Source organism: Alosa pseudoharengus, unplaced genomic scaffold (assembly GCF_046254945.1).
Source record: "Alosa pseudoharengus isolate Yale_2024_CS ecotype anadromous, Long Island Sound unplaced genomic scaffold, YU_APseudo_1.1 YU_APseudo_1.1_scf_16, whole genome shotgun sequence".
Lineage (NCBI taxonomy): Eukaryota > Metazoa > Chordata > Actinopteri > Clupeiformes > Clupeidae > Alosa > Alosa pseudoharengus.
Window position 1 is genome coordinate 5,542,494 of NW_027468630.1, and position 15,491 is coordinate 5,557,984.

The 15,491-nt window shown below is 39.9% G+C and overlaps 1 protein-coding gene and 1 long non-coding RNA gene across 16 annotated transcripts in view; one reads left to right on the top strand and one right to left on the bottom strand.

Moving 5' to 3' along the window:
* Nucleotides 1–15,491, top strand: part of LOC143125406 (uncharacterized) — an 86,370-nt gene that overhangs the window by 8,473 nt on the left and 62,406 nt on the right. For 14 of the 15 annotated variants that reach the window (XM_076286839.1, XM_076286852.1, XM_076286849.1 and 11 more), the window contains 2 exons: nt 19–54; nt 7,111–7,206. In XM_076286839.1, the coding sequence (XP_076142954.1) occupies nt 19–54; nt 7,111–7,206 (132 nt within the window). The remainder of the gene's footprint in view (nt 1–18; nt 55–7,110; nt 7,207–15,491) is intronic. The other variant, XM_076286850.1, reaches the window with a different exon arrangement.
* On the bottom strand, nt 4,626–6,211 carry LOC143126145 (uncharacterized). The gene is made up of 2 exons (XR_012987386.1): nt 5,195–6,211; nt 4,626–4,869 (listed from the first exon to the last, which is right to left on the bottom strand). It is a non-coding gene; the product is annotated as an uncharacterized LOC143126145 (long non-coding RNA).

Genomic DNA, 15,491 nt, shown 5'->3' on the forward strand with positions numbered 1-15,491 from the left:
ATCCATTTTCATTTGTAGATGTACTTGACATATACAGCACACACTATTATAATGGTAAGTATTTTACAGTTGTGTCCATAAGTTTCCATACCCTGGCAGAATTGATCAAATGTGCACCAAACACTAGGGATCAGGCTAAACACATTGCTTTTATTTTAAATGGATTCAAATTAAACCATAAGGCATCACAGAACACAATTATTAAACAAAACAAAGCAATTAAGAAAATAATGAGATGGTCCCTGCTCAAAAGTTTACATACCCTTAGTTCTTAATGTCCTTTAGCATCAATGATGACTGCAGTCTTTTGTGATAGTTGTGGACAGTTACTTTTATTTTCTCAGATGGTAGAAATGTCCATTCTTCTTGACAAAAAGCCTCAAGGTCCAGTAAATTCTTGGGCTGTCTTCCATGAACTATATATATGTTTGAGATCTCCCCAGATTGGCTCAATGATATTGAGATCAGCAGATGGCCACTTCAGAACCTTTTCTCCTGTAGCACTGGTCACTTGGCCTTCGGATCATTGTCATATTGCAAAGTCCATGTACAGTTTTTCTGCTGATGAGTACAAATTGCCCTCAATTATCTTCTGATAACAAACTGCAATGATCTCACCATTTTAGAAATGTAACATTGGGCATTTGAAAGTGCAGTAAGGGCTATTTTTCTGGCAACCAGACTGCAGATAATTTTTGTTCAAGTGATACCACTTTCTTGCAGTGAAGCCTACAGTATATTTCATCTGAAGTAGCTTGAGGGGTTTTCTTTGCATCCCAACCAATTTTCCTTAGCCTGGCCCCACCCACCTAGTATCAATGCTCATTTTCATTTCACTGAGATACTAGTCTGGCACCTGTAAATGCATTTACATTTTCTCAGCCACCCAAGGGACAAGAAGGGCAAAGTTTGTTTCCTGACTGGTGATGCAATTTATTATTTGTTTGTGAAGGTTAGGCAAAGTAGGAAAGTTACGGGAATCCCTGATCAATGTGACTGGTTAGGCTGGACCAATGATTTCAAAGTTAATGCAAAGTCCACACCCATTACGATGGTTGGACACATTTCTCAATTGTGAGTACCCAGACTCTCTTCACAAAGTGAAATTAAGTAGTGAAGGTTAAATTTTCCTGGCAGTTGAGGCTGAAATCTTTGGTCTGTCTGACAGTGCCTTGGTATCAACCAAACCACTAAATCTCCACTTCTATATCAGACTACTCACTAGCATTTTCGGTAACACTTTATAATAACTACACACAATTCATCATTTATTAAGCCTTTGTTACTTATTAGCTAATGGTTTGTTCATCATTAGTAATTTCCTGTTCATACCTAATTTATCATCAGTAAAGCATTTGTTCTCACATTTATAAATGGTTTGTTCATACCACGTAAGTGTAATGTTGTTTGGAACTGTAGAAGAGGTATAAAAATAGCGAAATAACATGCCCAGGTCACTTCCAGGCTAATGAGTTTTGACTAAAAACGGTAAAATCAAACTTTCTCAAAACACATCCGAATGACATGATTTGGATGTCAACTCAACGTATGTACTCCCAGGGGCGGAGCTAATGGTTCACTATAGGGGGTGCGACGATCTTTAGTGGGCCCCTATACTGTCGGTGTTTATCCCAACATCATGTTTTTATTTAGTCCACTCCATATTGTGCTTATTAGAGGCTGAGGCATTTTGTTTATGTCCTGATGACCTAGCCTACCGTTTAGTCTGTGCATCGGGGCAGCTTAGGCCTGCGACGATGCGAACTGTAGTGATCAGGCGCGCCTGCAGGTGTAGGCCTATGGCCGTACGCACTGCATCAGGCAACTCAAAGAGAGATCATTTCCCCTGTGTGTGTTCACACAAAGTTAGCCCACCATAACTTCCCAACTGCTTCACAACTGTGCAGTATCACATTAACTGCTCGACAATAGGCTATTTACAATTTTCTTTAAAATGTGTAAACACGTTGTCAAAATAAACTTTAATGTAGGCTACGCACCTTTTGTTTGAGCAGGAAATGGAATAATAGCCTAACAAACGCACGCAGCAATTACAGAAGATGTGGGCTAGGCTACTTGTTGCTTTCTTTTACTATGGTTGCCTGTTATCAACACACAATGTTAAGCTAATTCACTAACTCAAGACTTCAAGGCTATCATGGATATAAAACGTTTTTTGGAAACAATGAAAGGGTGGAGGTAGCAAAGGATGGAGGCAGCAAAACTATAGTTATTTCAGATGAACAAGGTAGGCAAAATGCTTGTCAAAACGTAAGCATTACATCTGGATTATACTGAATAATGTTTACTGATGTTAAAGCGCGAACGCTGTTTAAAGCCATACACAACGGTAAACTAGAACAAAACTAAAAGTAGCTTTACCCTTTATAGGGCCTTATAAAGTTGCCCAAATGAATAGGTCGTTATTAGGCGTTGCATATGGATTTTGTACTAGGCTACTTTTTAGGTGACCAATGCACGAACGAAACCGGGAAACGGACATATATTTTTAAGCCTTTCAATGTTTTGTTGCACGCGGAGGGGTACTGTAGATGGTGCGCTTACCATTCATTCCTGCTGGCGCGCCTGATAGTGACTGCTGTTGTCGCGGCAAGCTTAGACCTATGCTCCTGTCTCTAAATAGGCACAGTGTAGACTAGACCTACATGCTATGTCGCTGATTTTCTGTAATAAATGCAGCCTGTAGCATAGGCTACTTCGGCAAACCCAGACCGGTTGTGGCATCAGTTTCGCTTTTAAAACGCAACAGTGTAGCGAGAGGGAGAGTGCGGGCTATTTAATTTGCAGCATGACAGACGAACTCCCATTGTGAGCGCACTCTACGGACCAGTGGCATCTTTAGTAGGCCTAACATTTTTCATTATTATTTTCCCCCAGCAATCAGCACAAATAAGCATCGGTAAATATAACAATTAATCAAGATAGATTTGGCCAAAAGTGGGCCCCCTTTGCGGTCGTGGGCCCGGAGCGACCGCCCCCCCTGCCCCCCCGCTCCCTCCGCTTATGTGTACTCCCAATTTCAATTTATTGTGCTCCCAATCATCCGTAAATTGATCTAAAGTGCATTTTACTCCGGATAATTCCTTTAATTATATTTTGCGAGTTTATCTAAAGTGAGGACTTTCTATGCAACACTTTTTAAAATTAGTTGTAAAGATTACATTCACATTCATTCATTTAGCAGACAAACAACGTACACATGTCAATTAAATTGAAGGCCATTGACATAACAGTGAATGCCGGGAATCGAACCCCCAACTTTACAGGCTACTGCATGCTAGTCCAGCTCCTTATCCACTACACTACCTTGGCCCAGACAGAAACCCCTACAACTATGCAGCAGTTTCTGTTTTCTTCTACTACACACTATTAAGCATTTATTAACCATCTGTAAGCTATTATTAAATGCTGTATTCTTCGTTTGTAAAGCATTATTCCTACATTAATTCTCATCTGTAAATCATGTTTACACACAGTTAAAAATGGTTTGTTCATAGTAAACACACATATCTATATTATATTTTTAAATTGACTGTTGTAATACCACTGGGCAGAGGTACATGTAGTGAATAGGGATCCGGGTTAACATGCAGTAACCCATAAAGTTGGGGGTTCAAGCCTTGGCATCCTCCAATGTGGCCTTGCCCTTTAATTTCATTGGCATGTGTAAGTCGCTTTGGGTGAAAGTTTCGGCTAAATGATTAAATGCAAGAGTAAACTTTATAACACATTTGTAAATGTGTTGCAAGGCATAAATGTCCTCACTTTAGATGAGCTCACAAAATATCATTAACTAACCACTTGTAACTCCTGAGTTAATTATTAATTATAGTATTAGGAATTTGTTTATAAAATATGTATCATCACCCTAACCGTATTAGTGCATGTGTATGTAACAACTGTTACATAATGGATATATTACTTAATCAAAAACATATTATTGCATAATTTATTAACCTTATACATTTCCACCCCTATTTTGAGTTTTTCCTCGAAATTGCACACCGCCTACTTAAAATGGCCCTGTTGCCACATACTTTGACTTACAATCAAGTGCCTGACCTCTTTGGAAAGCTAAGGCCTTGTAGAATTTTTTGGTACCAATAGATTGACTGTGTGATGAACTATCAGAGAGTGGCAAAGGGTAGAATGATAGTTTTTTTTATAGGCGGTTATGTACATCTCTAGAAATGACCACATTCTGCCCTCTTGGTCACTTATTTTCTCTTGAAAACACCACTGAGGCCCACTACCAGGTCTTGTGAATCTGTATGTCAAAGTAGATCCTTATAGGATGATGTATGACTGTGTGGGACCCATATTTGTGTGGGCATACACATGCGTTTTGCTAAGTGTCCATTTGGAGACTCCAAAAGGACCTTTGGTTACCCAAAACTAAAATGCTTCCTATACAAGAACCCCTTTATGTAGAACCATGATCTTGGTGTCAAATGAAAGGTTACACTCTCTGTGTCATGTTGCTTGTACCTGGAGTGCTTTGCAGTGGCTGTGCCATGAGTCCAGAGAAGCATTATCTGACCTGAAACTCTTACTTTTGCTCCTACGCCTTTGAGATTTCCATGAAAAAAGGACAAACAAGGTAATGCAGTGAACATTTGTATTATAAAATGAAACAAAGGTAAAAAATAGCAATACCCTGGCAAACGAAACATCAAATGATTCACATTCAATGCAATAGAAATGTATTTGTGTTGGCAACCACGGTCAACAAAATGGAACGTGTTATGAACAACTGAAATAGTCTCGGCCACCGGCTCCTCTTCCTCAGACACAGGATCCTCAGCTCTTGTTTTTTTGCTTGGCGGGGCCCAGTCTTCATCGCTGTCACTGAAACAATTGTACAGATGGAAGTTAGGCTCAGACCCACTAAAGTATATGAAAACCCTTCCCAACAACTTATACAAATGATATAAATGTGTGTACTCAGGTCACACCTCCCCCTGCTCTCTCTTTTACACACACACACACACACACACACACACACAAACACACACTGCATTCTCACCTAACTCCCCTCCCCCCCAGGTACCAGAACACTGTTCACACTGTTCACACTATGAAACAAAGCTAAATGAAAAACTATGCACTAAACATTACAAAAGCAAACTAAACTGTATCTGTAACTGTATATGGATATAAGTAGTCTACTCACAGCTCAAAATCGGGGTCCTTCCCAGCTAAAAAGTTCTGCTCCTCCTCGGAGTCGCATTCCGAGAAAACGCTTTCTTCTCCTTCATCGATGTCCTCCAGATCTTCAATGTCCTCGGGTTCTTCGACATGTTTCGTCTTTTTTTTGTCTCTTTGGCATGTTTTACGAACAAAAACCTTCAAAAACATGTCTCTTGCTTGTTTAGTAACAAACTTCCAAACCACTGCTTCGGAATCTGGTTACGCATGGGCTATGCGCCTTGAGTTTAGCCGACAGGGAAGTAGAATGGGACGATGTGTCACATGTCTAAAGAAAGCTCTCCTCATTGGCTACACGGACATCTAGGTCCCATCTCATTGGCTCACTCAGACGCAGCGCTATGACCATTCAAAGACTGGTTGTCAGATTCATCGCTTACGTGACTCATTGGCTTTGATGGCATCTATCTCGACTCTCATTGGTCCTACAGACATGTAATGGGTATCGATGGAATCAGAAGAGCCTCGTGAACACGCGGAGTACCGTGAATCCAGCGACAATAATGGAAGTAAAACCGAAATATCTGGATTTCCGCGAAAAATAAGTGTTTACTTCGCTTCTTTTCGTATGTATCTGTTTTGTTTGTACTGGCGTGTACAACTACTCAATATATTGGCAATATAACAATGTAGATATTTTACATCTATGGATTCTTACGAAAATTTCAAGACCAAGCATGCTGGGCTAACTTATTGGTACGGCCATACAGACAAGTGACAAAATATGAACGCAGCAACTTTGGGGGGTGGTGGAGGGGGGTATTCTGATATGTTATATATCGGGATAAACTTATATTTTACACACGAAATATATGTTAATTCATGGAAAGCTTTACATATATCGATTCTTGAGTTTCTCAGCTTTAAAATGGTATATAGCATGACTATGGTAGTTCATGATAAGGTGCAAAGAAATGCATGGGGGTTGTTGGGGGGAGGTGGGGGGCACTGTATTTGCCCGAATACGGGTCACCCGTAGTGTACTGGGTTAAGTATCAACAATAATGTATAAACATATTTTAGATATAGGCTTATTTACTATGAACAAACTATTTATAACTGTGTGAACAAATGCTTTACTGATGATAAATTATGTATGAACAAGAAATTACTAATGATGAACAAACCATTAACTAATAAGTAACAAAGGCTTAATAAATTATGAATTGTGTGTAGTCATTATAAAGTGTTACCGCATTTTCAAATATTTGGATGTCGTTTTATTTTATTTTCCTGATTTATATAGTTCAACTACCTTTTCTCTCAAATCTTTTGACAGCTCTTTTGGTTTTCCCATGGCTCAGCAGCCAGTAAAGTCAGTGCAGCCCTTGCTGGAATGTACAGAGGTCTCACAAGAGCTCTGAGCATTGACTATACAGAGGCACTAATTACAATCAGATATATCAATGATGTAGAAACTTACCCTTATTAGTCAATTAAACCTGGATGTATCAAGTTGTGTGTATAATAGGTCAAACATTAAAGGGGTATGTACAATTTTGATCAGGGTCATTTGGGTGATTTCAGTTATCATTAGTATTTAAATAATACATATAGCATGTGATGATAAATTACTTCACCTGTCCACTGTAACTAAATAAAAGAAAGGTTTTCTACATAATTAATCCTAACTGGCCAGTGTTTCGCAAACTCTGCTAGAGGATGGTAAATTTATGAACACAACTATATGTGTCTTATTGGTTCAAACATAGCCCAGAGCAACATAATCAAAATACTATTATCTCTCCCTCTGGATGTTACTGTTAAGATCCAATGCATATTTTTGCTAATATATTTCAAAAGTATTAGGGTTTTTACATCTGCACTCATCCACTTGCATGTTAGGAACTCAGTCTAACCACTATTTTGTGCACATCACAGATCCCATAGTGAAACATACCCTTTCAATAACTACCATCAATTTAATGAGGATATTGGTCCTTTTTAAAGTCTGTCCACATTTGGACACATTTCCTGGTGAGTTTTTCTAATTATACAATATTATATGCCAACTAGAATGGCACTCAGTAGAATGCATACATCCACCAAGTAGATTGAATCTGTAACAGATCCTCTGCCAATGAGGTTATGCTTTCACCTCTACTTGATGGAAAAGTGTAGCATGGACTAAGGACCCCCATTATTATGATCGCCGTGCAAGCGAAGCTCATAGATTTTACAGTATACAGACCTAGATATACTGATGGCAATTATAGTGCAGCAGATTAATGGCCTATTTCAAGAGAATCGTTCAAATTGGTATAAAAGCATGAAATTTGGCACAGATACTCTCTAAGACTATGTCTCAAATCGCGTACTTCTGCACTTACAATACCTAATTTGAGTGCATGAGGGTGTTCACACTGAAAATTCCAACGACACCAAGGGCGCTGCAAGTTCCCGGATGGTGCACTCATAACGGTCAAAAAGCTGAGTGTGCAACGCTGGACACTTTTCGCCCTTAACGGACGCCATCTTGGCCAAATAGCGGAAGAGGAGGGAGCGTTTTCAAACCTTGTGGTAATCGCGGTTGAGAAAGCTGAAGCAGCAGCAGTGGAAAACAGACTTTACAGAGGTACAAGCAAGTTATAACATAAATGGTTCATGTTTTGACACAGTATGACGGTCACTGTCGAACTGAGGACGCCAATAAAGTTATATTTAAATATTGCGATCCTCATTTCCGTAAGCACACAGTACTATACGAAAGTGTACTCACGTAAGTACACCAATTGAGACAGACTCTAAGGGTCACTTTTTGGGGAAAAAGGCGCTGGCCACACAAAAATTCAACATGGCGGCCATTTTTTCAAGATTGCCGCTATTTCTGTCAAATGTCATTATGTCAATCGTTCAAACAGTGATGTAGGCATAACATTTTGTGAAAATACTCTCTTAACTCATTGAGTGCCAAAAACGTAATATTACGTTTTTCCTTCCCATGCGTTGAGTGCCAAAAACGTAATATTACGTTTTTAGCTTTTTTTTTAAATTATGAAACTAGACACTCTTATACACCTTATATGTGATTTTGGGAACTCTGTGATGAATAGAAATGAAATATATGACGATCGTGAAACTCATGAAAACGCACAATCTGAACATTTTATCTGAACATTTTATCATAACTCGGTTTCCGCTTTGGGTCGAATCAGTGACGCATGCACGTCAGGTCAAAACCAGGCATTTTCGTGGGTCTATCAGGAGGTGGCAGTCTCGCCAGGTCTCACCGATCACTTCCTGGAATGTTTACACGAGTAAGTAACAGGCAACACTTCATATTTCATGAAAGACGTTATATCTCCATTTCTAGAAAAAAAACAGCGATTTTGATGAAAACTAGCCACTGTTTAGCTTGGGATTTCTCAGGAACAGAGGCGTGTAGAAATACACGGTTTGCACCCACTGAGAGCTCAAAGTCTGACCTTTTAATCGAGCTATTGTACGTGTTCATAGCTATAACACAGAATATGCTGTGGCTGTACAAAAATCATCAACAATGGTCTAGATTGCTGGCACTCTAGGACAAAGCTCCCGAAAACGGCTTGGCATTCAATGAGTTAAGAATGTTTTTTTTTTTTGGAAAATGTGCTTGTCCCTCAAAAATTCAAGATGGCAACCATTTTTCAAGATGGCCGCTATTTCTCTTGAATCCTTACATCAATTTTTCAAACGGTGATGCTAGATGTAGTTAGATAGCCGCACCTGAATTGACAGGTTGTGCCAGCGCGGGAGAGCCGGGCCAAGGGTAAGCGGGGCAATACATGACTTGTTCATGTATGCTTACCTGGAAGGTGTACAGATCACACGGGACTTAAATGGCACTGGATGAATGATCGGGCTAGGTGTAGGTGACCCAAACCTAGTTGTATCCCATACTTGAATGTGTACTATGTCTATGATTGAGGTGGTAAAAGGATAACCCCTCGGCCTTAATCAGACAACAATCCCCCAAAATGGCAAATGAAAATCCCATGTCAGCCAAGAGATCACCTGATTGGATGAAATGTTGTCTTTGTCAGACAGACACAAAGGAACCCCTCCTATCACCACCTACCCATCATGTTTCTCAATATGATGGCTATAAAATGATTGCCACCAACATTCCACTGGAGAGACCTGGAGAGTGACCTGGAGATCCTTGAGAAGTTTGTGGTCCTGCTGTAAGATCGATCAAGCACAGCTGTTAGTGTAGATGAGGCTAGACTTGACATGTTTGCCTGAAAGCAGAGGCCATATGAAGCCATTCCTCCAACAAGGGCAGCTCTTCTTCAACACACTAAACGTGCTGCATATCAGGCAGGCTGCATATGGGGTCAAGCAACCCAGTGTCAGTCAGAAGCAGAGTCCTGCTGACTGGAGATTGGAAAAGGCTTGGTGAACAATGGGGGGTCTTCTGGACAGCAAATGCACCAGTTGCACAACGTTGTGAACAGCTAGCCAAGTGTGGCTGCAAATCAAAGTGCCGTGGAAGATGCAAATATGAATAAAAAAGTAAGTTTGCAGTGGGCGAGAGCCGATTTCCTGATTCTGGACCGTGATGTATACTGTATGAACACCTTCCTGGATATGTTGCCCCTAATAAAACACTTGCTGACTGCCAAGCAGGAAGGCATTGGCTACCATTTTTAACAGTCTTTATTATGACTCGACAGGGCACAACCTCTCAAGCTCAGGCTGGACACTCTAACCACAAGGCCTTTGAGCTGGTAAAAATGTGAATAGAACTTATGTTATTTTTTCAATCCTTCCTTTTAACTCAGTCCCAACAGAGTACACTATTAAAGCAACACTCACTTTGAAAAATGCCTTGAATTTTTGCGATTGCCTTTTTCTAAAACTGAGGCCGTTAGAATATTTTTGCTACAGTAACATGCATGTGTGCATTGGTATACATACTACCGAAATGACGGCCATTTTGGAAAAGGTCTCCATCTTGAATTTTTTATTGGCCATCCAGTTTTTCCAAAAAGTGGCCTTAACAGAATATTTGTGGCATATTTTCTGTATCACTTTTTGGAAACAGTGGCAATGAACATACTGTAGGACAGGAATGGCAGCCATCTTGAAAAATGGTTTCCATCCTGAATTTTTGAGTGGCACATACCTTTTCCTAAAAGAGTGTTCTTGAAGAGTATTTCTGCCTAATTTTATGCTTGCATCACCATTTGAACAATTAAAATGATTAATATTCGACAGGAACGGTGGTCATCTTTAAAAATGGCGGCCATCTTGAATTTTTGAGGGACAAGCATTTTTTTTTCCCATTAACATTTACTTTTGAGAGTATTTGTATCAAATTGTATATTTAGATCACTGTTTGAATAATTGATATTATAAGCATTGAATAGCGATGGCGGCCATCTTGAAAAATGGCCGCCATATTGAATTTTTGAGTGGCCAGCGCCTTTTTCCAAAATAGTGGCCCTTAGAGAGTATCTGTGCCAAATATCATGCTTCTACACCAAAGTGAACGATTTTTTTACTAATCTGCTGCACTACGCTAGCCTGTAGCACCGTTAACTCTCGAATGTAAACAATTAGCCGTAGTAACAGTAGCTACGGTAAAACCCAGTCTAAGTGAATGGCGTTTGTTAGCATTCCTAGGTACTGATGGTTAATGGTAGAACAAAGCTCACCAATGCGGGATCAAGCGTCGTATATGGGCCAAGACAGGTTGCTCGGACAGAGGTCAAAGTACTTAAAGAATTAAATAAAAGTGTGTCACAAGATGTACGCTTATAACAATAAATTGACAATATCTTGTTTACCATTGAATTAGCATTGGCGGCTAGCAATCGCCAACTAGGGATTAGAATAGCCTGACTGATTTTCAAAAGAAAATATTAAGAAATACATTTCTAAAAAATGTTTAAAATATTAAAGCTAATTCTAATATGGACGTTTGTGGTTTATCTAGTTGCAGATACATTTTAGAAGTGTTTTTTGCAGTCCTTCTATCTGCTCTGATGTCATGCCTATTCACTACTGTTTAACAGGCTGACTAACCAGGGTTTTAAATGGTTCTGTACATATTTCACTGGTAAAAAGAGCATTACTCCACCATAGAATTTGCACAGTGGGTTAGGGGCCGACTAACAGACTATTTCAAATTTGAAGAGTTAAAGGACAAGTTCGGTATTTTACACTTAAAGCCCTGTTTTCAGATAGTTTATGATTAAATAGAACGTTTAAGATTGAAATTTGGAAATTTGGACACATGCTGCTGTCCTGAGAATTTTCGGTTTCTGTGGTAGTGCCCCCCCTCCTCCAGAACGCTGCATAGGTGCACTGGAACAATCCTTCCTAAAACGCATTAAACTTTCGTTTACAAAGACGTGAAACTCACCGAGTGGTCAGGGGTGTTCACTGATATGCTCACACAAAAATCGCTGCAAAAGATTCTTTCCAACAGGTTTTATCGTAGTTTTTGTCCAACTCCATTGACTTGTATTGGATGTGCTGTGAGGTACAGTATTACTCCGCTGCCGGAAACGGATATGGGGTTGTTTGTATTCTTTCTGTAGTCTTATGCAGTCGCGGTATCGTAGGCTACTACGCTATCCAAATTATTGTCAGGTCCAACCATGGCTAATGCTAAAATATCTTGGAACTTGCACGATGTGAATGATAGCCTACCTGAATCATTACGTTTTCATTATGAAAGTTCCACAGCCAAAAAAATAGTAAACGTACAAAATCATGTAGCCAAATTATTCATGTAGGCTAGGGTTAGTGTTAGGCTTATGATGCGAACATGACAGGTTATGGACATAACAAATAAGTTCTTACCCCAAGTTCGTCCAACTCTGTCGTCCCAGGAGGTAATGTGGGAACCGCTGTATTTCTCAGGCGAAAGAGCATTTTGGGCGATTTCTTTCGACCTCCAGCTAAGTTCAGTAAAATGCAGACCACAGAGACACGGTGTTACCAGATATACGGTTTCTGAGATTCTGAGTTTCCATGGGTGGAGTCGGGTGAAGTTTAGCGTGAATATTTATAAACGGAGGTTGACGTGCGCGCGCGCCTAGAGAGCATTCATGAAGCGTGACTCAATTGGAACTGAAAATGTTGGTAAAGAAGCTAGAAGACTACAGCAATTTTAACACGTTTTTAAATGTTGATATGGGATATTGTGGAAAAACGTGACAATTTCGACGACCACTGGTGGTCGAGTAAGTGTACGATTAGGCAATTTGGCGTCTATGTTTTGATCTTGTGTAGCCTAGACAGGCTAGCCTACAGCCTATCAAATTGTCATTACTTTCATTTAGCCCTGTTTAAATGGGCTATTTAGCACTTAAGGTTGTAATGTCAGTGGGACATCATGGTAGATGACTTGAAAGTGTTAGTACATCATCTGTTTGTGTGTGTGATGTCCAATGAGTTTCGAGGTTTGGTCATGCATGCTTGCCTACACAAACATGTTAGGCTAGTTTGACAAATTTACTTGTGCTGCATTACAATGCCCAGCTACCTCTGTTGCCAAAAATGCTTTATTGGACATTCTGATATCTTGGAGTCTTGTGAAATAATAAAACTTGTTTTATACAATCATGTTCTTATTGTACCATTAGGGAAGCAGGGCATCAATATGGGCCATGCACTTACAGTATATTGGTTATGTTTATCCATAAAGGTCATAACTGCATTAAGTCAATATGCTTTATTACCTTACAAACACTGTCTAGCTTTACATGGATGATGCCTACTTACAGAAGTCCTTAAGATACACAAGATGAATGGGTTATGGTGTGGTGAATGGGTATGAATGGCTAATGGTTACAAATTAAGTAGTACTTTACAAGAACCTATGTGCAAAAATGAGGATGATGGGGGGGGGGGGCTATAACGTAAAGTTCATCAGTCATCAGACTGAGGTGAATGACTACATATGGGTTGATTATAACAGGTAGTAATCTGGCCCTTCAAACCCAAAATTAGTCATGTGATGCATAAAGGACCCCAGAGGAGTTTTTACCTTAAAATAACGTTTCCAAAATCATTTTGAAAGCCCATGAACTCTTAATAGAGTTAATGGCATTTTGAGCAGGTCTTATCGCTTTGAAAGTTTACTGTTCAGGTAGGAACAGAGAAACACACCACTCCACTCGTGTATTTGATGCCAGACAGGCTCATATCATGCTGTTCTATATGCATGCCTATTAATTTACATTTTCGACCAAATCTGCTGTTCTATTCCCTAAGAATATTAGGCCAACTTGGCCAGACTCCCTCTTACTATGTAAAATTAAAATTGAAAAGAATAAACTGCTCTACAATAGATAGACAGGGCACCCCATTTCTGCCCTTTGAAGGCTGATTACCCAAACTTTATTTTGTATATCCTTATCCTTGCACACAATACTCTGTGGGTATTTTGGTATGATAATATATATATATTTTTACAACTTTGGCTTGACATCAGTATTAAGCTTAACTCAATGTTTTTTGTCTTGAAGATAAAATGTGATTGCTGCCAAGGCTGGCAGGCCTACCACTGAATGTGTAAACTGGCTTGACACTGAAGGACAGTTTATATGCCCTGGTTGTAAATAACTAATACAATAAATTGTTTTCACAATGACAGGATGCCATTTGTTCAGAGTTAGGACACACACAGGCGTGTATAACATGCTATTTATTGCACAGACATTTGTGTTGTAGGCTATACAGTGGGTCAATTTGATGTAGGCTATGTTGCTGCCTGGGCTAACATGTCACTACAGATGCACAGAGCCTAGGCTACAATCAAAACGATAAAAAAAAACATAATAGCCTAGACTACCATCAAGGCCTACTGTGTAAAAATCGCCAATATCCTTAATGGTAAGCGACTCACTGAATCTGACACAAAGTTTTGTTTGACTGGCTGCGACACAAGATAACAACATTGACGCCAAATTGCATCTAAACTCGAACACGACATAGTCATACTTTCCATTAATAACACATGACAACATCCAAAAACGTGTTAAAAGGCCGTGGTCTTCTACTTTCTTTGACAAAATTTTCAGTTCCATTTCATTCACGCTTCAGCAATGGGCGTCTAGGCAGTCGCGCACGACATCCTTCGTTCATAAATATTCACGCTATAACTCCGCCCTGGAAACTCAGAATCTCAGAAACCGTATATCCGGTAACAACTGTGATCAGCTTTCTGCAGATTCTCAACAGGTGTGCTCACATCCAACCCCAGAAATTCCAGCCACAACTTTAACCTTTCTGGATCGTTGAAAGGAAGTCTGTGACACCTTTTTTTTCGGAACTGCGCAAAATCGCCTCATTTTTAGCTGTCTGTTGCAAAATACTTCAAGACAGCGATCTTCTACTTCTTCTGTGTATTCAATAGACCTCTCCAGAATAAGTCCCGCCTCCGTAACTTCCGTATCCATCCAACTTCCGGGCGTGGATTGTCTATGGGGAATAACATGGCGTTTCGAAATATCATACCGGTAAAACATCTGTAGGTAGCAAAGTTGAAAAAGCCGGTGGGCAGATTGGCCTACACACTTCTGCCATATAGTTTCCACTGGATTTTTTGATTGTCGGTGCCGTTTAAGTAGTATACTATAGACTATACTACTCAAACGGCACCGAAAATAAAAAAATCCAGTGGAAACTAGATGGCAGAAGTGTGTAGGCCAATCTGCCCAGCAGCTTTTTCTACTTTGTCACCTACAGAGTTTGACAGGTACGATCTTTCAAAACGCCATGTTATTTCCCATAGACAATCCACGCCCGGAAGTTGGATGGATACGGAAGTTAGGAGGCGGGATATATTCTGGAGAGGTCTATGAAATGCCAGTCGTTTGCTTGTAATTGGCAAGACGGTGTAAGGTGCATTATCGCCACCAACTGAGCTGGAGTGTCTATTATTCAAGCTCTCAACGGAAGAATGTACGGGTGTGTGGCGTTTGGAAAAATAGCTCCACAGTTTTACAACGCATGGTAAACACCTGTTGGAAAGCATCTTTTGCAGCGATTTTTGTGTGAGCATATCAGCGAACACCCCTGACCACTCGGTGAGTTTCACGTCTTTGTAAATTAAAGTTTAATGCGTTTTAGGAAGGATTGTTCCAGCTGACAGGCATGTATTTATGGTTGAGTCTAGAGAAAACTAAGCTTAAGACGATAATAAAGATACATTTTACCCGTCTAGCCCCATAGACTCCCATTCATTCTGCACTAGCTAGCGGCGGCCTCTAGAGGAACAATGAGTAAACTGCAACCAGGTTCGATACAGTGAAAGTAGGCTAAAC